The sequence below is a fragment of the Pygoscelis adeliae genome, unplaced genomic scaffold (genome assembly GCF_000699105.1).
Source record: "Pygoscelis adeliae isolate BGI_AS28 unplaced genomic scaffold, ASM69910v1 Scaffold286, whole genome shotgun sequence".
Taxonomy (NCBI): domain Eukaryota; kingdom Metazoa; phylum Chordata; class Aves; order Sphenisciformes; family Spheniscidae; genus Pygoscelis; species Pygoscelis adeliae.
The window spans coordinates 124,151-149,334 of record NW_008825076.1 but is presented as its reverse complement, the minus strand read 5'-3'; the positions used below and the strand labels follow the sequence as shown (position 1 = coordinate 149,334).

General features: G+C 41.0%; 1 protein-coding gene across 1 annotated transcript in view; it reads left to right on the top strand.

Moving 5' to 3' along the window:
• Positions 1 to 25,184, top strand: part of STK4 (serine/threonine kinase 4) — a 42,454-nt gene that overhangs the window by 14,161 nt on the left and 3,109 nt on the right. Inside the window, exon 11 of the mRNA XM_009326827.1 lies at positions 7,815 to 7,972. Coding sequence (XP_009325102.1) covers positions 7,815 to 7,972 — 158 coding nt within the window. The remainder of the gene's footprint in view (positions 1 to 7,814; positions 7,973 to 25,184) is intronic.

Here is a 25,184-nt window from a genome sequence, read left to right as displayed (position 1 = left end):
TAAATCCTTTGATTGCAGAAGTTTAAAATCAAATTCATTTTTACCAGCAGATTTTCAAGCTTCAGCAAAAAAATGTTCATTGCCGTGTTGTTTTCTGTTCTTTCTAGATAAGCAAATGAGTTTCCGGGTTATGAATAGAAAGGGTGTTAGCAAATGCTAATTTGGTTATATGCCATTCAGGGAGCCTGAGCTGTTGCCCACAGCGTGCTTGACCTGAAGATTGCAGCCCTGTCGATGCGGTTGCTTCTCATTAAGATTCATCAGAACCTGAGCCAGATGATGCCAGATATGAAACGTTCACTTTTTTCCTGGTGCACCTTCACGTCTCGCTGCCTGTGTCACATACTGTAGTCGCTGGACTAAATTAGCAAGTCAAGCTAATGAGGTGAAAGATGGAGGTGTCCGCTGAAAATTTGTGGTGGAGGAAGAAAGCTGCTATGTATTTATAATCTTTTGTGAGTTTTCATGTAAATGAGATCCAAAAGGGGTTAACCTGGTCTTAAACAGCTTTCGTTACTGTGAGGATTTCCTCCTCTTTTTCTGAAAGAGTCCTCAATTATATACACCACAGCTTTGGATGAGTGTTGGTACGCTTTTCCTTAGATGACTTGGATATCTTATACTCATTAAAAGAGATTAGTTAGGATACCCAGCGTTGATATTTATGGTCATTTAGGAGCTCCTTCTTAATAGCAGGACCTGTCAGGTATGTTCCACTTTGATTTAGTTTGAGATAGGCCATAATTATGGAAAGGCTTGTCCTCATAAGCTTCAATAGATATGAAGTGTTATGTGGTCTGCTTTTAATGTGAGGAAATCTCAGCTTGTGTTGCCATGGGGTGAATTCATTAATGGCGGAGCACTTTTTGCTCTGGTTGAGTACATTGGCATCTCTCTGCTCTGCTGCATAAAATGACTCAGTCCTGTTCATACTGTACAAATTATGCTGTCCAGCTGCTAAAGTTCATCTGTGATCTCTAAGAAATAGCCTGAAGCAAATAAAACTGCAATTCCATTTGAAATTTAATATTAATGAAGTGTTGCTTGCACTTAATCGTCAGGTGCTGTTTTGTGCATCCTAAATACGTGTGCATTTTAAGCCTTAAAGTTACATAATTCAATCTAAAGCAGATGGAAGCTTACTGAGACTACTAGGGTCTGAGCCTGTTACGTGACGAGTCAGTGAAAGATCTATGCCTATTTAGACCACTAAAATGAAAGATGACATCGGATATGAGAACTCTTAAAAAAGGGCAAGGAGGGAAGGTGAACACTCTAGAGGATGATGGTTTGAATGCCGAAGAGCTGAAGCTTGCTCAAGAATGAGTGCATATACACTGGCTACCTATAAACTTCAGGCTGGAGATGAGAGGGTTTATAACTCCCGGAGAACAACGAGCCTGTCAACAGCAGGGACAAAGCAAACCAATTGCTTTACAATAGATCTTGATCCCTCTGTGAAAGGGACTATATAATCTTGTGCTGCTTGTCCCAGGGGATCCTTTCTGGCATTAGGGCTGACTAAAGGCAGCGATAGCTCTGCTTTCTTTAAAGTTAACATGAGTGCTCTTCACTGCATCTCTGCAGAGCTGTTTTGAGCTCCTGCTCACAGGGGTGCATCTTCCTGAGCTTTGTGCAGGGCGTTTGTGATACTTTCCTAGCACAAGTCAACTTAAAAATGTTTAGTCTTGCTGCTTCTGACACCCCGTTCTCATAAACACAAGTATTCTCCAGAGCTGAGGCCAGTTGTCTTTCTAAAGATTGCAGCCTCCTGAAATCTTGACAAATAAGTATACGTGTGCCAAGTATCACATTTTAGTTTGATATTGCTAATGTAGTAATTGCTTTGTTGTTGTTGATTTACATTACCTTTTTCATAGATGAATTTGTAGTGTGATCTCCTGACTATTCCCAGCCACAACTCTAGCTCCTATTTTTCATATAAGGGAGGAAAACTCTCACTGTGGCTTCAAGAATAGGTATTTTAATACAATACAATATCAACTGTATTAACTTAACTGACTTGAGTAAAGAGCACACAAAATGCATTCCTGAGGTTATCTTTTTCTCTCATGACAAGCTTTGTGACTCCAGAATTCACCCCAGCTAGATAGTAGCAATGTCTTTCAAGAGGAAAGAATAACAAAACAAGAATTCTTCTGCTGTCAAGTTTGAGTAGAGAAGAATAATGTTAGAGAAAAGCAGAAATTCTAGTTTCATTACTCAGCAAGCTTGTTCAGATAGATAGGACTTTGTAAATCCCACTTTCCTTTTGAAGGCATCCTTTTGAAGCTCATGAGCTTCTGAAAATTTTCAATTGTGAGAGCTAATTTGACAAAATCAACAAAATGAGTGCTTTGATTTCTGGGACTAGATGATACTAAATGATCTGGTTTCCCAGATATTCTTTACTGTTGGAAAAAAAGGCAAATCTCTTGCTGGTTTAATTGACTGTGCTGTTTCTTCCTTATCATTCTACTTTCTCTGCAGCATCAGATGAAAATACAAATGTCTTGAAGGCTCTCCAGGCCTTCTTTGTCATCTTTTGCTCAATGTAAGGAGGTCTGTATGCTGCAGTCAGCCACTAAGACTGACCTCTTCCGTTCCCTTAAGTATTCAGATGGGTGACGTTTTTTGGGAGGGAGCACATTGTTTTAGTTTTTCCTCAAAACTTGCCCTTGCTGTAGCCTGGCAGAGGAGAGGATCCAGTATGCTGAGGCCGCTGGCTGTTGCTGATGTTGCCTCGCTGGCTTCTTGCAGTGCCCTGCCTGTATCTGTCAGTCGTCCTTTGGCTTGTCTGGGCTGTTTGTGCTTTGGGTAAGGACTGTCCCAGCTTGCGTGGTACCGCATGCAGTTGGACTTTGCTTTCCGGTGCTGAAAGAGTAACACTATTACTGAAATCAGTAGTAAACTCCTTTCAAAATCAAAATATAAGTCACAACTTAGGACATTCTCTATCTTTGGACCCACCAATTTCACATCTTTTTCTGTTCTCACACACAACAATACTGATGTTCTTATACTTTTCTAAACATGACTTTATACCAGACAGCACTTGTGAGTTTTCTGCAGAGGGCTTCCGCTCTTCACCACGCGGCAGGCTGAACGACGAGCCGTCCTCCCAGCGCCTGTGGCTCTGTACAGCTAGCCCAAACCTGCAATTCTGCAGTCAGCTGGACCAGCTCCAACAGAGCTGTGGCGTTCCATTTGTGTAATTAATACAGCTCCTAAAAAGATGCCTGCGTATCTAAATGGTAGACCGTTAATGGCTCCAGGGAGCTCTCGTGGCTCATCCTTATAAGCAACTCTTTAGGTTCCAAAATAAATGGATGGTGAAGCCTTTCTTGTCACCGCAGGATGACCTTCTCTTTGGCTCTTCTCTGCCACACTTGTGGCATTTGACATTCTGTCAAATGTTCGTATTTTAGTCTAACCCTATAACACTAGGAAGGTAAATGCTTTTTGGCACAGACACGTTTAGTGCGGTGTCATCCTTCAGCAGCATCTGCTTCTGCAAATAGCAGTGATCGATTTTTGTCTTCAACTGCCTGTTATCAAAATCTTAAAGATATAGCGGTGTGATTCTTGTGTTGAATTAATAGCAGATCATCTTTGGAAAGATGACACTGCTGTTAGGTGCCAAGATTGACGAAAAGAAATCCAGTCGTGCCGGGATGATAATTGATTTGCTGTAATGTCTTTCTGTCTCCAGGAGTGTTTCTGTCGGTCTTGCTGCATATGCACCCCTACTGAGATCATGGCAGCAACTAAAATTTCGGACATCTTAGATCTGTATTCCATATATTTTTCATTTTATATTACCTTTTTTCCATTTCTTGTTTGTCAGTTAGCAATCTCTTTTAATCAGTTTATTTAGTGTTCGTTTGGGTTTTGTTTAAAGATGAGTGTTACATGTTGATGTGTAGAAATGTACTAAAATTGGTGACTAAATGTTGCATGCAGTTGAAAGCCTAAGGTGAGTGCAAGGTTCGAGGTGTCTGACAGCGGGTGTGAAGAGCGTGAGTCGCAGAAGAGCTTGGCTTGGCAGGGACCTCTGGAGGTCCTCGGTCCGGTTGCCTGTGTGATGGCTGCGACCAAGTGCAATGTCAGATCCGGTTGCTCGGGGCCTTGCACAGTCACTCCAGCCCTGCTCTGTTGCACAACCGTCCCTGTTGTGAAAACCTTCTTCCTTATGTTCGGCCAAGCTGCCCTTGCTGCAGTTCAGGCTGTTCCTCTCAACCTTTTGCTGGGGAGAGCGGGGCTCTGATGGCCTGTTGGGGTGGGAGACAGCAGCTAGAGCCCCTCCTGCCCTCCCCAGGCTGAACAAAACCCCCTTTCCTCCCACCCTCTCAGCATGGCAGAGACCCTTTCCGTGTCCCGGCAGCCTTCTGCCGCAGCCCCCCAGCTTTTTGGTCACTTGTACTGGTGGGGCTGAAAATCCAGTTGTGCTCTTCAGGATTATAAACTACCACCACCACTTCATGTGCTTCTTTCTTTGCCTGTTTCACTTCTGTGTGAAAACAGAAGTTTTATTAAATAAAGCTTGGGTTTGGATATGCCTTTTGATAATTCAGTGGTGCTACAATAGGTTGTTGTTCAGTAGATGTAACTAGTTGTTTACAAATATTGCAGTTCTTGGTAAAATACAAGGTGTGGGGAAATGAGCATGATTACTTAAGTGACACTCTATTTGCTCATACCAGAGCTTAATTCAGTCTTAAAAATAAATAAATAAATAGAAAAGAACTGCATAAGCCAATGTCACTGGAGTGAAACACTTGCTTTCAAAGTCTCCTGTGCTGCAAACAATTGTTTTCAAAACATACAGTAGAAGCTTGATTTAGATTTTCTTTTTTTTTCCCTAGGAAGCCTGAACTACTGAGACCTAGGCTGGCTGTCAGTAATCTGTGTATAGAGTAGCCTAGGTAGTTATGAATTCCTCTATTTCTACAAAATTTGTTGGTGTTCAACATTGCCACGATTGGCCATAACAACTTACCTCCTGCTTCAAACAGGCTGGACTGCAGCAGAATACGAGGGGGTGTATTTACTTCATTCTAAATAAATGTTTTATCACATAGCAGTAATTGGATTGCTATTGTATTTCAGTAATTATTCCCAACAGCAAATCTGTTCTCCACTTCGCAGTTGTGTTTCCTGACTGACCTTCACGCAGCCTGTCTGAAGGTGTCTGTCCTGATCTAATTCTGTACGATGAGGTTCTTGGTTTTGTTTTTTTAAAAAAAGGGGAACTACTGCCAGGGGTAGAATAATTTGTCTTTGCTCCAGTTGTCATAGTGCAAAAGTATAAGCACTTCAGTTCATGCTTGAGCTTTTAGCTGATCCTGGAGAGGCAGTACGATGCAGTGCTTTTTCAAAATGCATCGTGACATTTCAGACTGTGTAGAACCACACTTCTCTCAGTATCACAACTCAAATATCCTGCCAAGATTTCTCATACTTTGTGGCAATTCGTTCTGTATTTAACATGTCTATAGACAAATAACTTCTTAAAGTATCTCATAGCTGACCAAGGTATTCATACACTTGTCTGAGGATCAGAGTCTGCCAGGGAAGTTCTGGATCACTGGATGGCAATTTTATGTGCAAGAATAATATTCGGTGATTAAATCTTAATGGGTTTCCAGAGTAGCTAGTATTTTTTCAAGAGGAAAGCACTGCTGCATGTCCTTAGTGAGCACTGTCTTGTGATAGCCTGCCTTCTGTACACACTCTTGTAGGAGAGCCTCTGCGTTACGCAGACCCCACAAAACCCTCCATCCCCTGTGTGCTTGACTGAAGCTCTAAACTTTTGGTTGATTGCCTGCCTGACAGATTATATTTATTTCAAATGTATGGCATTCGACAGTGGACTTATTTCCACAGTCCAGAACTGGCTATTCTGATGCCATTTTCTGTTAACTTTAGTCCTAATCCTGCTTTCTGAAAATGATGGTTTCTGCATTGCCTAAAACATACGTTTCAAGTATGATTAACCTACTCCAGTGTCTAGAGAACCATATTTTATCAGAACAAAAGCATTTTACTAGGTATTGTTACAGTGCTTACTTCCATTATGCTCACAGGTTTTTGTGAAGCATTTTATCGTAAAGAGCAGCACAGTGACAAGCTGTGAGTAGCCTTTGGCTGCATTTGCAGCTGTCCTGGTCTTGTGGTGCAGCCCTGTTAAAGCATGTTTTCTGTGCAGGCCTGCCTCTTCATTTAGACTGAGACTCTTTACAAGATATTAGCTGCACTGTAACTCACAGGACAGGTCAGTTTTAAGTGTGAGTAGTCTGGGCAGCGTCTGATGCTGTACCGGTCGCACCAGTAAAGAAATCTTCCTCTGGAGATAGCGAAGGTCTTTTGGTCTCGACTTGCTGTGAAGTTAAATTTTGTGTTTTCTTCCTGTATTGGCTTTTATGTGGTCTCTGCTAGGAATCAGTATTTTCATCCTCTCACTCTTCATCGCTTCCTTCTCAATTGCGCTGTTGTCACCCTACAGCTGAAGCTGCCTCTGTTCGTGGAGCCCACCTCCTCTCTCTCCAAACAGCACTGGGGATCTGCTTTGATCTGGGAACTTGTGACCCTGCGTTTCTTCCTTCAGTGATGGAAACCTGTTTGCTGAATGGGTTGCTAGATTTATTTGTATGTAACGGTACTTCAATCACACGAGCAGGGATTCGGATGGTGTTGATGGCTGAAGGAAGAAGGGATACATTAGTGCTCATATCCCTAATCCCACCAACTACCCAACACACCTAGGCGCCCTATGAGAATGTAGTTTTACTAGCTCGTCGCTCTTAATGGATCAGCAGCGTTCTTCCTTTTCTTTTAACTTCTGCTTGTTCTAAAGAATAATTTAGACAAGTAAGAATAATATAAATCTGGTTGTGCTAAAGCTTTGTGCTCTTGGCTATATCCTTTCTTCTCCCATCAGCATGGGTGAACTCTTTGTTATTGAGAATGGTGCTTGGGAGGCTTATGAGACCTGCTCTTAAACATCAAAGTATTTGTATTTAGGCGGTTATTTTGACGCCTCTGTCTCTCTTTGTACCCATGCCCATTTCTTATTACCCCAAGTTTCTTAAATGCAGGCTAGAATTGAATGGTTAATCTATGTAGCTGACTTATTCGAGTAATCCACTAAGAAAGTGTGTTCAGAGGAATTAACGTACAAAAAGAAAACTAGGGCAGTAAATTTGAAAACTTACTAACTGACTGCTTATAAAAAGAAAAAAAAGAAGCTTTGCAAACTAATTAATCCTTTCTACCCAAGAAATGTAGAACTTGACTACTTCTACCCGAGGCAAGTTATGTGGTATTTGTATGGTAGCTGTGGTCTTTGAAAGCCTCGCTTTTGTACTATTCCATTTATAAATGTAACGATGAGTTTCTGCTTGTAAAACAACACTGTTTAGTTTTGGAACTTTACGTATTTTGCAGTGCATGCAACCTGGCTGGGATGAAAAAAACCCCAACCCCTCTAGTTGATAGCATTTTAGTTCTGGCATTCAGTGCATGAAGCTCGGTTACCTGGTGTTGTGCTTTGATGGATGGAATGCAGGTCTAGAGGCCAAGGCCTCTAGCGTTGTAATCACTTGTGTGGTGGGCTTTAAGCTTCCCTTCTCCAGTTTTCTCACTGTACAGTCAGTTTTATATTTGAAAAGCTGCCGAAAAAATAGTACTTTAGCAGTACTACGTGATTTAGTGCGTGCTAAAAAAATAAAATCACTTTTGGGCATGATGTAAGGCAGTATAACTGAAAACATATTTTTCAAAACAACTGTTTTTTTTATTTTTAATATTTCCAGGGAGGGATGAAACGATGCAGCCAGCCAAACCATCATTCCTTGAATATTTTGAACAGAAGGAGAAGGAGAATCAAATCAATAGCTTTGGGAAGAATGTGTCTGGCCAGACAAAAAATTCATCTGATTGGAAAGTACCACAGGATGGAGACTATGAATTTGTAAGTCTATACTTTGAAATTCAATCAATGTGACAATCTTCAAGAGTTTTAGTCAGAGCTGCTATAAGATTATTTCTTGTTTTGGCAGACTAATGGAAACTTGAGGAGATTCTAATTGCTAATGCATTTGGATGGGACATTTTGCAAAACTCATTTTCTTTAGGTATTTCTCAGTAATCATAACCAGTCATTATCTGTATACTTTCCTTGTTTAAAAACAAACAAATGAACAAAAAAGCCTGAGGACATGAAGGTACGAGCTGTCTTGCTTTACTTCCCCATTATGCATTTAAAATAAAAAAATAGAATTCCAGATGGCAGTTAGAAAATGCAAATCCTGAAGGTATAGTGTTAGAACTGTTGAATTTCCTTGTTTTTCTCAAGCTTTGCACTGGGTTTTGTTTTATTATATAAACGTCGAGCTTGTCTTCATTTCTCTTTCAAATCCTCAATTTCAGTCTTACTAACTAAGGTTCACGTGCTCAGAATTTTCAGGAACTTTTCAGAAGGCCAAAGAAAGATCTATTACGCATAAATTTTATGATCTAATTCTTTTTGTGAGGATGGAAAATTTCTGGTTTGAGTTCAAAATGCCAGAAGACTCATGCTCTGCTGAACACTGTTCTCTCTGCTGCCTTTTCTTTCAATGATACTTCACTGCAAGCACTTTGTACTTTAAGTGCATTGTGTGCCCTTATGATGTCTGTTCGTGTTGCCCGTGGTTCAGGTTGTCACGCTGCATTCCGCAGTTGGTGAGATTCACTCCACCTTCACAAAGCAGTGTGGAAAGCAAAGTCCTTCTGCTAGTCACAACTCGAGGAGATGCTTTACTTTAAGACTGGAATAATAGCTGGAGCCTTTCCATTCTCTTTGTACAGATTGTATAGGCTACTGCTGTGACGTATATTTTGTTGTCTTTGCTGCTGCATCTCAAATTTTCCTATTTAGACTGAAAAGGATGGTTAGCTGAGGGGACCTGCTGCATTGTCTCTCGTTAGCCCTTCGCACTATGTTATGTTTAGCCTGAAGGCTTAAAGTCACTGCATAAACATACTTTGCAAAAATAACCTGCAAGCTGCCTGTGTATCACAGGGTCTGGGCCAAACACGTGATTCCAGTAGAGTCAGATACTCCGTTTATCTCGCTCACCTTACATGCTGTAACTTATTTTAATGATAAACAATTATTTTTCAATGTGTGGTACTTCCCAGGAAAGATGGGCTAGTTTGGAGTATCTTAGAAATCTTTTGTAGTCTGCAGAAGATGGCCCAAGGGGAAATTTGCTGTAATTATTTCACTTTCTAATTTGGTTGATAACAAGTTTGGCGATTACCTTTACTTCCACTGAGTAGGAGGTATTCCACCCTGCACACTGTGAGCTGTAGGTGCAGGCTACACCCAGTGAGCGGCACAGGCAGCGCGGATGACACAAGGAAAGGTCGGTGCCATTCTAGCAAACAGGACCTACGAGTATTTTTAGAATGTGCAAAGCAACTGTTTGACACGCATGTGACCTTGTTTACTGATTTCCAGTAGTACTGAAGTATTGCCATGTGCGTAGATTACCAGTGCGCTGGAAGCAATAAAAGCAAGCAATAAAAGCTAGCAATAAATCGGGCTTTGGGTCACCTTCATGTAGTAATTTGTAAAAATTTCACTTCCCAGCTGTATGTATTTCTCTAGTTCAACTGTGTATGAATATACCAGCCTGTCACGCATGCAGATTTTGTAACAGAGCTACTTTATTTTCTGTAGGACAAGAAAAATGCTTGAAAGCGACCTTAATAAATACACGTGGGTAATTGTACAGTGCTTATCTGAGGGTTAGTAGCAGTAACCTTAAGTTGTGTAATGTATTCAAAGACTTAAAACTAGGTATTTTTCCTGTTTGGCTAAAACTAGATCGATTTGGCTAGCTGTGGGCAAAAGTCATGTTTATTAATGCTTTATTAATTGAAAGCATCAATGTGGTAAGCGTTGTGGAATAAGAAAATATACATTCACTAGTAGGTGTATCAAGTACATCTGCCCTAGACTTGCCTGCAGCTATAACTTATTTCTGCGTTGTCAAAGCTGGCAGGTTTGAGCAGATTTTGTCTATAGAGTTTGCAGGATTCCAAGTAAAGATGAGATCAGTGAGATGCTGGGTGAATACTAGTTCCTCCTGGGCCTTAAGAAATTATTGAAATATTATTGCTTTGTGCTACTGCAGACTAGATAAATATGCCTTGTCTTCTATTCTGTATTCCTCTCCCTCCTATGCGACTAGCACCTGGAGTCTCCTGTCTTCCAAAAAAAAAAAAAAGGGCAATATTAAACTACAAAAGATTTTTGCTCTTTTCCCCTGTGGCAAAACCATTTGACCTTTTCTTGACTAACATTGTTCCTCTGAAGCAGGCAAGTAAGACACTATTTATATCACGATGGCAGTGTCATGTTAGATGAGGGTTAGATCGAGTCAGCCCCATCCACTCCAGAGCTGAAAACCCAGAGATCCCGTTCTAAAACATGATGAACTCCAGTCCTCCCAAACGTGATGCTCTGGCTATGTCCTGGTTGTGGTCGGAGATGGCATAAACCCAGTGTATTTCCAGCCTTGGATTTCTGAGGTAGAAGTTATTACTAACTGATTAGTCAATGCCCGATGGTGTTAATGTTAATCCCCACTCATGTTTGAACAAGGATCTCTAAAGATTTAAGCCCTGCTTGGTTACGAAAAATGTTTTCAAGAACTTTATGAACTCATTTCTTTATTAAGCACGGCGGGGGGGGGAATACTAATTATGGGCAAAAATTCTTGCTTTTAGGAAGAATATAACAAACCCTAATATGAAAATGCTGCAGGGGTAGGCTGTTAATGGGCAGGCTGCACTGTATGTAGAATTCCTAATTGCCATAATCAGATCTCAAAATTTTTGTAGTTGAATTTAATTTTGCCAGTGAACATTAGTCACATAGTGTTGCACAGGCTTAAATTAATAATGCTAGAAGATTTGTTTAGACAATGTCATACATTTTTTTCACTTTAATCTTTCAGTAGTACTGTAACATACAGCAAAACTAATTGTGCAGTGTTTCCTGCCTTTAGACACAACAAACCCTTTGCTTATTCCTATTTTAAAAGCCTTTTAGCTGCTCTGAGCAGGTCAGTATTCTAATATCACTTGTGGCTAAAGTGGGATCACTTTTTTTTTATTTTGGCCCTGCTTGAAAGGCCTTCAGTCTTGCCAAACCTATTGTAGCACATATTTGTGGATCATCCAGTCATGAATGTTGTGTATTATATCACTAATCACTTTATTGAAAGCGTATTTTGCTAGCAGATTATAGCAGGTTCCAGCCATTCACGGCTTATGGTAGCTATGACAATACTGAAACCTTTTCAGTTTTATTTCATGAGGGTGGTTTCACTGGCGAAAATGAGTGGCAGTAGAGCCCCTGTCAATCTTGAATTTTGCCATCATGATGCAACTGCTGTTTTTTAATACCCGTAGTGTTGAGCTTAGGTTTCGCTGTAACTCTAATTCGTAGTTTTTCATATACCGGTATCCTAGCGGCTTGTTTTGGATGTGGAGTAAAATAGGTCCTGAGCTTTTAACAGACACTAGAGCAAGAGTACTGCAGGACATCAAGTCTTTACGCAGGCTTTACGCAAGGAGTTGAAGCCGTCTGCTCCAAGGCTTTTTTGATTCCAGCACCTGTGTATCTGCCAACCATTCCTGGCTTGTGTAAGGCAGCCTGTCGAGCTTAATTGGTACAGCCACTTTTATGGTGTCTTTAGCTGCTCTTGCTATCTGTGCTTCACTGGAAGAACACCAGGGGATAGCTGAGCTTTTGAAGGAAAGCATTGCCATTCACGTGCAGGACCTCAGTGGAGAACTGCAACCATCAGCAGTCGTTTTCTGCACTGGCAATCTCCATCCTGCTGCTGCAGCTCTGGGAAGGAAGCTGACATTCAGAAACAAGGTTTATTTCTCTTTCCTAAGAAGTATCCTGCTTCCTTTGGAAGACCTTGATTTGCTTGCATCTGCTAAGTCTTGATGAATCAGACCTTTCCTATTCCTACAATTATCAACAGCCAGTAGTTTGGGTCTTTCCTTCTCACTCCTTGGCTTAATGAAGAGGGTCTGCCTTCACAGGTTCTCTCACTGAAGCAGAAAAGCTTTGCAGGAGAGCTTTTTTCCTTACAAAAATAAAATTAACGTATATCCTTGAGAGTGTCAAGGTTTGCAGAAGTAGACATGGCAAATTTCTCAGCTTTCTGTGGAAGGACTGCGGAAGATGACTGTTGTCATGGCCTTTGTTCGCAGGTTCACCACGCTTCAGTCTGCCGTGAGCAAACCGATGTTTCAGATCTTGTGTTTCCATGCTGTGAGTGCTATTCTCTGCACTAGCTCATCTTTTTAGCTCCTTTTGAGAAGTGTCTCGTTGGCTGCTGATAGGAATTTCTTTGGACAGGAAAGATTGGTGTGACTTCCCCCAGTTCCAAAACAGACTTTATCACTTTTCAGTGCACGGTGTCATCTGTTTTTCTGCTGCTGGGGAAGACTGTCCTGCAAGCAGTAGAACTGTTGCTTCTGAAACTTTTGTGGGGCAAAAGAAGGAAGGATGAGCAGGAGGTGTTAGTTGCCTCTAACTGGGGGGAATAATGCAGGTGCTGATCAGCTGCCACTTTTGTCAGAGCCCTCATGTACAAGCAGCAGTTCTTGTCTCTACCTCACCATCCGCTAGACAGAGATGGGCAGAGAAGGGACTTTGCTGAGTTACAGGAGTTGGAGGAAGGGCTGGGTTTGGTCTCACCGCTACAGATCTCTTTCCAGTAACCAGTTGTCTAGCCTGTTGCTTCCAAAGTGCTTGGGCCACAGCTTGCTGTCGATACCTGACTTCTCCGTGGATTGTGCTCCTTAAAATTCACTGCTTTTGAAATGAGGCATCATTGTTCCAAAAGTGTCTGTAGACCGCTTACTGTGGTCTTTGGTTTTGTTTAGAAGCTCTTGCTCCAGAGAGTGTTCCTCCTCTTCACAGGGAGCCCTGCCAGGGGCTCCTTGGAGCAGGAAGCTGTAGGAATTGGATGGTTCACCAAGCCAGTGGGACAAAGGAGTGAGCAATAGAAACGTATTTCACACTTGCAATTGCTATTTGTTCAGATAAGAGACAAAGCAATAGTCTGGCAAACTGTTGAAGCAAAATGTCAAGACAATACTTAAGTTTTAACCAAGTCCAGTTTCTAAAAGCATATTCACATCTTTGGAGTTCTCGAATTATCTGCACTGCAAGAGTTGGTATCGCAACTGCAGCCTCCTTTAAATAACTTTGAATAACCGTATGTCCATTTATACTTGCTTGATAGGAAACTGATATTTTTTGTATCTGTCTGTAAGCAGCTTCTAGCCAGAGCTTTTAACAGCTTAGATCTTTCTTTTTTACAAGTATAACGTAAATGAAAGCAAGCCTTCCTCTTACCCGAGTGGAGGTATAATTCTTTTTCTTGAAGTAGTAAAGAAAAATATAATTTTCTGTTTACTGAGACAATGTTTCATTATGCTGCTCTCGTCTGGGATATACTGTTTTTTAGTAACATCCCCATTTCTGTGCTTTTACTTAGTAGTTTGAAACATTACATTGGAAACAAAGACTTTAAATAAATAGATAAAACCACTTCTGGTATCTTTAACAGCAGAGAAGGAAAGTGTGTTAGTCTAATGGTGTCTTCAGCTTGTTCAGTTGGACAAATGGCTGTTGGTTTGCGGTGAAATCATGAATGTGAATCTTCTTCCTACAAATTAGGTATTGGTGTGATAGCAAGAGATTGAAGTTCTTACTGAAAAGTTTATAGAAAGCTTAATTCTTTCCAAGCAAGTCAAATTGCATTAGGATCATGTTGTATTTTTGAGTCTGGTGGTAGACACCAGCCTGACAATGCCTGCAGATCAGTCTACTTATGCATATCAGGTGTGGTCCAGACGGTGAGGATGCCAACCGCGATGGATCACTGCAGGCTGGAGTCCAACCCAGGGGAGCGCAGTGACTGATGCACACTGCAGCTCTGTAGGCTGCTCAGCCCTGCCATGAATCTGCAAAAGTTGCAGCTGGTATCTGGCGGTGCACAGTGTTAACGTCTGTTGCATCGCCCTGCTGCTTCCCCTACGCCCCTATGGAATGACTACAGTTAAAAATGGAGATCACTCAGCACAGTATATTTCTTCTCCCAGCTCAGGACTGTGGTGAAGAATGGCTGCATACTGGAACCATCTGTTTCTTTCTTTGGAAGTGATTTATTGGGAGGAACTGTTAGAGGGCAGGTGATTTATTGCTTATCAATAACAGTAAACACGTTCTGCTTTACAATGACCAGAGTCTCTAATTTATTGTATTCTGTCTGTGAAGGTGTCATTTGTCTTGTGAACAGCTTGTTGTCTACCAGTACCTGGAACATTCAATGTCTTTGGTTTCTCTTGAACGTTCATTTGGATAGCATTTATTAGCAATCTAATATTGATGCTTTATAGCTTTACTGCCTTTTGTCTGTCCTTCTAAAAGTTTGATCGATTAAAAACTTGAGAGTATTTTCTGTACCGCTGCCGGCTTTGAAAGTGATGGCAGGCTAAATAATTGGCTCTCATTTTGTTGGAACTGGTTGTTGGGTCTTTTCTAGCAGTAGGAAGAAGGCATTCTGAGGATACGTGGATAAGGTAGATGCTAGAAGAAAAGTACTTGTATTATATGGGTAAGCTGCTGTTGTGTGACTTTTTGTAGTTTATCATTTTATAGTGTTTCCTGACTCTACTGTGATCCTCTGAGCTTTATCTTCTTTTTACTTCTGTCTTTTAAGCAGCTTGGTAAAGGTGTCAGATGCAGGCCTCTACACTAATCTTTCTGTTCCTCCTTTCCCTCATCCAAATTACTCAAGTGAATAATCCAAGCTGGTTACTAAGACACCAGAAAGTCTGTCCACTTGGACAGGAGCGAAAAAAGCTTTATTAGAGTTGTGCACATTTGCAGGTCATTTAAATGGGATTATTTGAGAATCAAATAATCTTGAGACTTCTATTGAATTATTATGAAACTTGCAATACATTTTTTCTTTCCTAAGAGAGCAAGTTACTCTGAGCCTTGCGTGATAAATGAAGATTGACTGTTCCAAAAATTCATCTGAATATGTATAGTTTTGTGTAGAAGAAAAAAAGATGTTTGGTTAAAGTAGAGCTTTTTTCAATAACATTTTCCAAGATTAAACCAAACACTTTGAGTGAATCTTCAGGGATTTCTCTGTCCAAAAGTTTCTTCCCTCCATCTGTCATGAACTCCCCTTTTTCCCAGCGGTGGCTGGAATAAAAATTACTTCTCAGGCACTGATTTCTTCCAATAGTCTTACTTTGATCGTAAAGTGAACTTATTTGCTAGGGCATTCATCAGTTTGAGAGATAAAGCCAGATCCGGGGTGGCTGATAGATAACCCTGTCTAGGTCCTGTGGAACTAGGGCTGATTCCTAGTTGGGAAACAAGTAAACTTGTTTGTGCTGTGCTGAATCTAAAATCAAGCTTTCGTTCAATGGGAGAGCATTAAGACCATAACTTTTTTGGGAAAAAAGCCAGACTCTAATAAAAAGACTATTTTTCTGACAACAGAAGACAGTCCAGAACAGACAACTATTAATTTCCAAACCCCATGGTATCTCCTGCTAATTGAGGGAGATCTTAAAGTATAGTACCTAGCTGTAGTTTCCACTGTGAAGTATGATTTATAAAGAGGCAGTTTTTTTGTGATGTTTTATTCATTGGTTTTAAATGTCACCTGCCTTGATTCATAATATTGATGTCCCTTAAATGGATTTCCTTTTTTTCCTTCAGCCATCTGCCAAGAATTTTTAAAGCTCTGCTAATCATTTGTGTTTCTTTTAAGCATTACCTTTTCAGCATATTTAGTATGTTCTTCCCAGCAAATACTTCTAACTAGGGACATCTTTATTAAGGAAAAACAGTTCATTTTGTCACCTTGTAATCAAACATACGGTCATTTTAAAAATAAACCCAGGAACAGCTTATTTATCTCTTTTATTGTTTAAGTGGTCTTGAATCTTCTGTAACGATTGCATGAGGAAGATGCTCTGAACCTTACTGCAAACCTCATCGAATTCATGGCTGCTTCAAACCACTGATGTGACTTACAGCAAGCTGTATGTGTGTAGGTTTTATAAACCTTTCTAAATTCCCTTTATAACAACAACAAAAAAAAAAACCCAGAAGATACCACATTTGGTTTTAAAATTTGTTAGCAATATTTGAAGTCGAAAAAGGTGGTTCAGTGGCTTGACTCTTATATCTGTTGTGGAAGAAAATAGATTTCTGCTGTCTTACATTTGGCAACGGGGTCATTGTTCACCACCTGCTTTCACTTTGGTGCATACTGACACTGATGGCAAAGCACTTACTGCCACAACCTGCTGTCAAAATTTCATTTTTGCTATATTTTTGTATATAGCAGGCCTTCTGTGACATAAGGCTTTTAAATGAAACTTGCGGTGAGTGGGAAGTAAAATGAGTTGCTGTTGTTTGTGTTGAATTGCTTAGGTCACAGCCCTTAATGGAGACTGAAATAATGTAAGGTGAAATCGACTTTATGTGAGAGTATTCAGACTTGTAAATTCAACAGCCGGGCCCAGCTTTGAGGCCCCTTTCCTACTACAGCATTTAATCAGCTGAGACGTTGACTGAAAGTTTTGTGGATGAACTAAGTAACTAACAGAACTTCAGCCGGGGTCTTTGATCATGGGATTTGTTCCACTACTGCTGTATGTTTAAGGTCAGGCTGCAACGTGCATTTCTGCTTTGGGAGAAAGGGAAGAGGAATTAATAATTGAAGGTGTGATGTTGGAAAAATCTCTGAGCATACCGAATTCTTTAGAAAACCTGTTTGAGCCTTGTTATGCCTTGAGATCTGTTTTCAAGGCTGGGTGTGTTCTTGGCACAGCATCTCCCTTAAAAAAAGAACACTGCTGCTCAAACAAGAAATGCTTCTAAAATCTTCTTGCAACTCATCTGTCAGTACAAATGTTTATAAAGGGTAATGTAGCTTAAAAAGACAAGCTTGTCCAGGTTTTTCTCATCTGTAGCAAAAAGGGCTCCTTTTGGGGACTCTTTGCATCAGGAGCCTAATATAGCTGCTCTGGATTGCCTCTTGGAGGATGGAGTCTCTGGACCATAGGGAGAAGGCCTTGGGATAAAGTCTCCATCAAGCCTCTGTGAATACTTTCCAATGGGCAGGGTCTCATCCGGACAAGTGCCTGAAATGATGTGCTGTGGAGGAGCAAAGTTATCTCAGCTCTGACTTCTGGACCTTTGTGCACCCTTCTCTTGTGTTACTATAAAACCTGCAGAAAAATCTAGATGTTGCTTATTGCCAGTGTTATTTGGTGCATGTAATTACTGGGTGTCTCCCTGCTTGCCTCACCAGGAGACTTTGCAGCAGGGAGTTTCATCATGTGTGAGGCATGTTTGAGGTCTTGCTCATACAGAGAAGGTAATGGAGTTTGCAGTTGGCTGTGGCTGCTTCCAATAGCCAGGGAGTCCTGGGAGGTTTGCCTTAGCTCTTATTTCAATAACCTCCGTGACCAGATAGCTTCAGAACCCAAGCTTTGACCTTCAAGAAAGAGGGAGAAAAAGTAGCTTAATTCATAAAGACTGATATAGTCTGAAAGGAATATTTTTCAGAAATTAAGTGCTTAATTCCTTCTTGTTTTGTGTCTTGCCATCATGCAGGATCTTTATAAATAGATGCCCAAGTACTAGTGAACACTTGGGAAAGCCTTGCATGGCGAGGCGTGCAGGTTCAGGTGACATGGATTTTATGGAGATGGTTCACTGGGGGACTGTCCCAAAAAAATATTTGTCTCTGAGATATTGAACATATGCCCCTGGTTTTAAAGACGACGGCATCTCCCATGGTCATCATGCATTTTTCAAAATGCCCTGGAAACCTCTGTAGTTCAGTCTTTCCTCACAAAGCTTTTAATTCTCTCTCCCATCTTCCTTGACTTCAAATTGCAGCTATTGCTTCCTTTCCCTTAGTGAAAGAGGGGGGGGCAGAGCAGCGTTGGACCGGGGTTTTGCGACGAGCCTCACGTTTGGGTACACGAGGTAGGGAAGTGGTATGGTCTTCCTGGAAACAAACCCCTTGCAGCCAGCTCTCCTGGAGTCGGAAATAAATTGGGAGACTAAGACTCAAATTAAAAACATTTGTTGAATAAAGGTTAATACTCTTCAGTGTTAAGATAGGCCAAAGTTGTTTAAAACTCTAATGGCTGCTTACCATGGATGGTATAGTTTTAAGCCTTTGAAACTGCAACTGTGTGTCTTAAGCCTTCATTGTGCATTGCAGATTTAAGTGTGTGAAGTCTTCAGGTAAGTTAATGATGCAAATATGCCAGTAGCAAACTTCTCGCTCCAGATTATTAACGAAGACTGTATTCACGTACTGATTTAGTGTTAACTACTTGGTTACCACTTCAGTTACCTTTGTGTTTCATGGTAATAGTACACTGAGCAATACTGTATGAAGGAATCATTCTTACTTCAGGGATCCTTACTTCTACTTCTTCAGGAGTTCTGCTTTATTCAGGATAAGTGATCCTGAATAAATAAATCGTTAATCCTTAAGTGAGTAGAGCCTTAGGAGCAAGGGAGAGAGGTGGAAAGGGTATGTTGGATTGGAAGGAAGCTCCGTTACGGAGCCACGTACCCTTCCTAGCAGAACTTGGTTAAACCTCTCAGATTTGTAGAAAATTTTATTTGGTTTAAAGGAATCGGCATTTTCTGGCAGATTGCTTTTCTTAAAAAAACAAACAAATAAAAACCACATCGGTCAGCAGTGTACTTACAGTTAATTTCTGCAGCTAGCCAGATCTTCAAAGCCCAATGACATGATTTATTTTAGCATGTCCAGAGGTATTTTGGTACTCTTACTTAAGAAAATTAAAGCAAAATCCCTTAGAGAAGGAAAAAAAACCAACTCTGCTGAGTTTTTAGTTTTTCCTTAATCAAATCTCTGGCAAGCAAATGTGTTTTATAAGCAAGTGATGCTCCTTTTTTGCGCCTTCTTTTTTTTTTTTTTTTCCCCCTCTTGTCCAGACAGGCTGACCTTTTAGCTTGGTTTCTAATTCAGTTACTGAAAAAAAACCAGTGAGATAACTTGTCTTTGTGGTTACAGGATTAGTCAGCCACTTTCTAAGTCCCTAAGGGATTTTAAGGTTTGGACTCCTTGAAGTTCAGTGCTGCAGAATAACACTGACAGAATTTGTCATTTTCTTTGTTTAGATTAAGTGTGTATGGTACTTGGGATGATTTTGGAAGTGAATAAGGTTATTCATAGTCATAATTAAATTTCCTTTTTTAGCCTTAGTATCAATCTTGGAGCTCAGAAGATTAAAATGCATTGGTCTTTTTAAAAAACTTTTTTTTATGACCACTCATATCAATGAGTAGAGCTTTGGATGGGTTTTCTTCCTTAATATAATTTCTGTACATCGCTGAGGGTAATAACAGTATGCAGAGGTTATACGGTTGTGCTGGTTGTAACACCAAAACTTTCTTGAGCCTTTTAGGGATTACAGTAAGGATTGATAAAGTGCAATTCTTGGCTAAGAGCAACTCGGGGATGCCAGAGTTATTGATGCAGGCTACGGTGTTCCCGCAGTTCTGCAATCTTCTCTGCTCTGTGGGTAACCGCTCTGCATAATTGCTGTGGAGTTATGTCTGGGTAGCCAGAGTAGCCAGGGAGATCTGTGTGTTTGCTGTAATACTCTGAAATTGGTTTCTGTATTGGGAATTTTCTGGCTTCTTGCCAACGGCAAAGCTGCCCCCTGGCTCTTACAGGCTTTTGAGAAATGGGGGAAAACTTCCAAAATGTGGGGAGGGCGACAAAGTAAAGAAAAGAAGCCTCTTAGCTGGTGAAGTTGTGTATCTAAAGCACGTTTGTATGTCTCTTCCATAGCGGTCACAGGAATTAGCTACTGAAAATATGCTTGAGGAAGGTCCTTGCTGAACCAGCAGCATCAAACGTTATGGGTGTAAATATAGGCTGAAATAAGAGATAGTTGAGTAATGAAAATATGGCAATTCTTGCTAGAGAGGAGCAGTGGCCTCAGCAGCCACTGGTGAGTGAGACTCCATCAGTGAAGTGGTACTGATGCCTCAAATGGACAGGCAGCTTCCCAAGAAGCCCGTCAGGCCGTGATCGTGTGGCAGCTTGAGAGAAGCCTTGCTAAGCTGCTAGCAAGGTGCTAAGCTGAAAAGAGAGGTCTTGGCAGTGGTCCCTCCTGCACATGCAGGACAGAGGAAAGTTTCCAGTTTAGACATGACCTTCGCAACATAGTCTGTCAGGGAGCAGGGCAGGAAGGAGAATGGCACACATTGCCTTCCAGTAATTCTGTAGGAATAGTACAGATACAGTGGCCTGGTATCGTGCACCTTTATTTTAATCAAATAAGCAGAGCTACATAGAAAATAATGAGGATCCTTACTGGCTTTGGAGCAGTAAGATGTTTCACTTTCAGTAGCCATAAAACTCCACATTTGTGAAAGTAAGGTAGAGCTAGCCCAAACATGTCATCTGAGAAGGCCTGGGTCTCCTCTGATATAACTCTCTATTAAAATACTTTTTTCCAGTTTGGCTAGCATGCGGAGTGTGTGTTAGTGTCTGTCTTTCCTCCGCAAAAAGTGATGATGTGATTGCACTCATTTAACTGTTTCAGCTGCTTGACTTGCACTGACTTAAGTTGACTTGGGCTGTAGAGCATATGATGATCTAGTTGAAAGTTGAGTGTTATTGCTTTGTGGAAAGTCATCTGCTGTCCAGATGAGGTGGCCTGAAACAACTGTCTCCAGATGTGCAGGCTCACAGATCCTGTTCACTTTGGGCAGTTCTAGCCGCAGTGCTGTTTTGACTTGTGATGGATGCTGCAGCCCATGATGTGTTTTGCTAGCACATTGCCTAAATAGTTAAGATGCATTAAAAGCAGAAGCTTGTGCTGCTGAGACTTATTTTTCAAATCCTTTGAAAGATTAATATCTGTATTTTTAATCTTGCATGAAATCCCACAGTGAGTGCATTTCATCCATTGCTTTCGTAACAGTGAGAAACTTCACTGACATGTTAATGCTAAAAGGGGGGAAAATCAAGATAATTAATGTTTGTGTAGGCACTGGGGTTTGGTCTGATTTCCCGTAACCCCTCTGTAGCATGGCTGCTTGACAGATTTGTGAAGCTGTAGGGACCTGACAATCATGATGAAAAGCGGGTGGTAAGTACCTGTACGTTCTTAGACTCTTGTGTCCCTTGCATTGGACAACGTACAGTGAATAAGTAGTTAATGCCTGCTCATACATTATATCGAGGCCTCCTTATGCTAGAAACATAAATGAGAACAAGGCACTTAATTTTTAGATCAGTGATTGAAAGTATGCCAAATGGTATTGAGCCAGCATTTCAGGAAAAATGCTAAAGAAAAAAATGGCATGCTATTACAACACCAACTTATATCACCAGTTTCAAGACCTAAAGTCTGGAGCACTGCTTAGCATGGGAAATCACCCTCTTCATTTAATTTTGGCCAGAGAAATTGAATGCTTTTTTTGCTGATTTAAAAAAAGTGCATAGTACTATTCAGTAATCTGTTCCCTCAGAGTATTTTTGATACGAGCATTTAATTGATACCGTGTTTAACCAGTCTTTCAAATTACAGAAGGCTAATTCCAGAATAATCTCAGTTCTTACACTTGTCGGAGCTTGCATTCATGAATTTTTGAGATTTGACACCTCTCCCTAGCTCGTGGACTTCTATGGCACCCATGCACTCTCGCGTGCTGCAGGCTGAATTACACTCCGAGGTGGTTGCTACAAATAGTCACAGCAAGTGGCATCCAATGGGTGATTGCCTCCCAAAAATAAAACCCTGCTTGAGGAGGTGATAGAAGAAAAGTTCAGAAGTTGAGGTGGATATGCATCAAACTGATCTGCTGGATCCTGGAGGGGAAGTACAAGTGTGCCCTCGGTTTTATCGGAAGGGAAGCATCTTGATAGCATTGCTGATAGCCAAGGTCAAGTGAAGCAAGAATTTAATTAGTCTCTTCTGTGAAGAGCCTCCCTTTCCAAAGGACGTCTGAACATTTAATAGACTATTTGTAGGAATTATTTTCTACTTATCTCTGGTATGTAGCCACTTCTGGTGTCGAGGGTGATAATCAGTAGCCTCCTGTGAGGGGCTCTGATGTGCTTCCATGCAATTGTAGTCCTAGTTGGTTGTTTTGGGTTTGTTTTGTTTTTCCAAAGTAGCCTGTTGCTACTGTATTACAGTGGTAATATTTTTCATTTTCTCTAGCAACAAATTCCTATTTGGCATTTAATGTTTAGCATAGCTTGGATAACTTGGTTTGGATAAAAACCCTTCTCAAGCCATGTTTAGATTTTGCCTGTCTAAATACACAAAAGTAAATGAAGAGTTGTGCTCCCTACTAATATGATTCAAGATGTCTTGAGTTTCTTTGGGGGGCTTTGATCACTGGGCATGCAGTCAAGAACTGTTAGATTGCAGTGTAAAACTAGGCAGAAAAGGAAGATATAACAATAAAAGCTATGCTAAATAGACAGTTAATTTGTTTTTTCTTTAGTTCCCATCTAGCTCATATCTTTTCCACTAAGAATTTATTTCCCTGTGTAGCGTGGGAAGCTGCAATTTTATTACTTCTGTATTCTAGTCTTCGAACTCCCACTGCCCCTCATGAAGTGATAATTGCTGAAGCCAGTTTTTCTAAAGGCTATTTAAAACTTAGAAGTTTGACATCAAGTTATGTTGAGCAGTAAATGCCACCTGGAATATTTGGGTGAAAGGCAGACCCATTGCTGCAGCTGGGTGTTTCCTTTCTAAAAAGCCACAGGCTATGGGTGGTAAAGGTGGGAGGATATTCAGAAAATACTCTGTGTGAGCATGTGGAAGGCAAGTGTTCAAACTCACAGAAATTATGGTAGAGGGGTATGACTAGAGGGCTAAGGAAGGAGAGAACAACTTCCTAATTTTATTTGTAGGATTTGCTGTAGTATCAAGACTTGAAAATATCCTCCTTCTGCAAAACTGTTCAAATACTTTCGCCGTGAGGGAAATCACCCCATCTCACCAATGTCATATATACTCTGATTTTGTTCCAGGAGTCAGGGTCCATCTGCACATTTGAAAGATGATGGTAGTACAACCGCATCCCCTCCCTGGAGATGGAGGGTTCATGTCTGGCACAAGCTTCGGGACTTTTAAGACAGTATTTAAAAATGAAGCCCAGATAGCATGACACATTGCAAAGATGCAAAGAAAAGGCTTTGTGCTAAATCTGGGGATCAGATTCAGTGGCAGCAAGTAAAAAGAAGGTTGCAGGAGGAACATGTTTTTCACTTGCCCCAAGATAATATTTTTTGATTCCTATGCTCGGCCAAAACTCTTTGTTGGGGGAGAAATGTGTGAAAGATGCTGGGAAACAGCTCGTTTCTATTTGGTGCTCATAATTCATGCAGCAAGAGGATTTTGCTGGCAGTGGTTTTGGTAGAGGAGCAAATAAGAATGATAGCTGAACTGACTTGGGGATTGCTGGAGGACATCATATTTATGTCAGTAGTGCAGACTGGCCCGAGTCAGTGGTGACCTTGTGCTGCTGAAGGGCTGTTGAGGGACTGGAGGAGTATGCTAGGTCCCAAACTGGTCAAACTACAGACCCTGCTGTAGGAAAACTAGGCATGGGTACTCTTCAGTGTAAGGACTGTGGACACCAAGAGAACTGTGATAAATCATTTGCACCGGCTTCTAATGCAAAAAGTTTTTACTGTTCGGGTTTTTTGTTTGGTTTTCTTGAGGACAGGGAAGGGGCTGAGCTAACTCTCTAGGCTTTGTGTTTTACAGTAGATCTTGTGTGAAATAGAAATCTGGCATGGTCTGTTTAAAAATTCTGTGGCAGGTTTTTAGGCTGCCTCTTGCTCAGGACAGAACTGCATAGGTATACATTTCAGACCGTGGTGCCCTTGAATATCAAACCTGCGGCTGTGTCTAACGTGTCTGCAGAGAGCCTTTATTTATTCTCCTTTTGCTGCTTAGATTCATTTACATTCAGTAGGATATCATGTTGCAGTGACACTTCACCTGGCTGTAACAAATGCAAGTGGTATATCTTTTCCTCTATTTTTAAAATGCTGATTTGAAAGGACGGCAACTCAGAAGCAGTTTGCTGATGTGAACATTGTTTAGCGGAGTAGTTATCCACAAGTCTGTCTGAAATGCTGACAAAGGGATGTCATGAATAGCTTACAAATCTTCTCCTTGAGGAATAAATTGTATATCAAATTATCTGTTCCTGATTTGTCCATCATTACTGCATATGCATGGAACGGCTGTAGGTTATGTCCTTCTGAAGGACGTAATTATATATGTCCTTCTGAATTATACAGTAGAAATCATCAGTACAGTAAAACAAGATGTTGCTCTCAGTGGTGTCTGCAGCCTGAGGAGCAACGAACGGCATGCGCGGCTGTGGGCGAGAGGCTTTCAGGTGAAGGCTTGCACCTCTGACGTTTGTCTTCAGTTGGGCATTTTTACAGAGTTAAGATCATTCTCAAAACCTTGAGTAAAAATACAACTGTTAATCAAACGGTTAAAAATTAGCTTTCTGCACATACAACCTTGCTTGAACAGTTTCGCTGCGCTGCCGCCTCTCCCTGTTGATAGATGTGTTTGACCAACCTTAGAACAAGTATTTTTTATTAGTCTTTACATATGAAATGAGATTCCTTCCTTTGAAAGTTTGTCTTAGCAATTTGATCACTGTGGACAAAAATAGCTTTTACAAAGACACTTAGACTTCTTACAACAGAAGAATTGCTGAGGAGAAGTGAGGAGAGGGATGGGACTGTGCCCGTGGCTAAAACCAGCTCTAATTGCAGCTGTTCAGTGCTGAGACTTTACCCTGAATAACCATCTGTCATGAGATGCTCTGTCCTTGTCCTTCTTTTCTTATCTTGCTTCTGGCGTTTCTCTAAGAGAATAATGTCAGTATCCCAGGACTCTACCACTGCAGAGACAGATATGCTAGATTTTAAAAACTTCATTTCTGGGTGAAAGTCTATCTGTGGCATTGGCTTACAGTGAAATGCCAGCAGCAAGTGAAATGGAGGCCATGACGT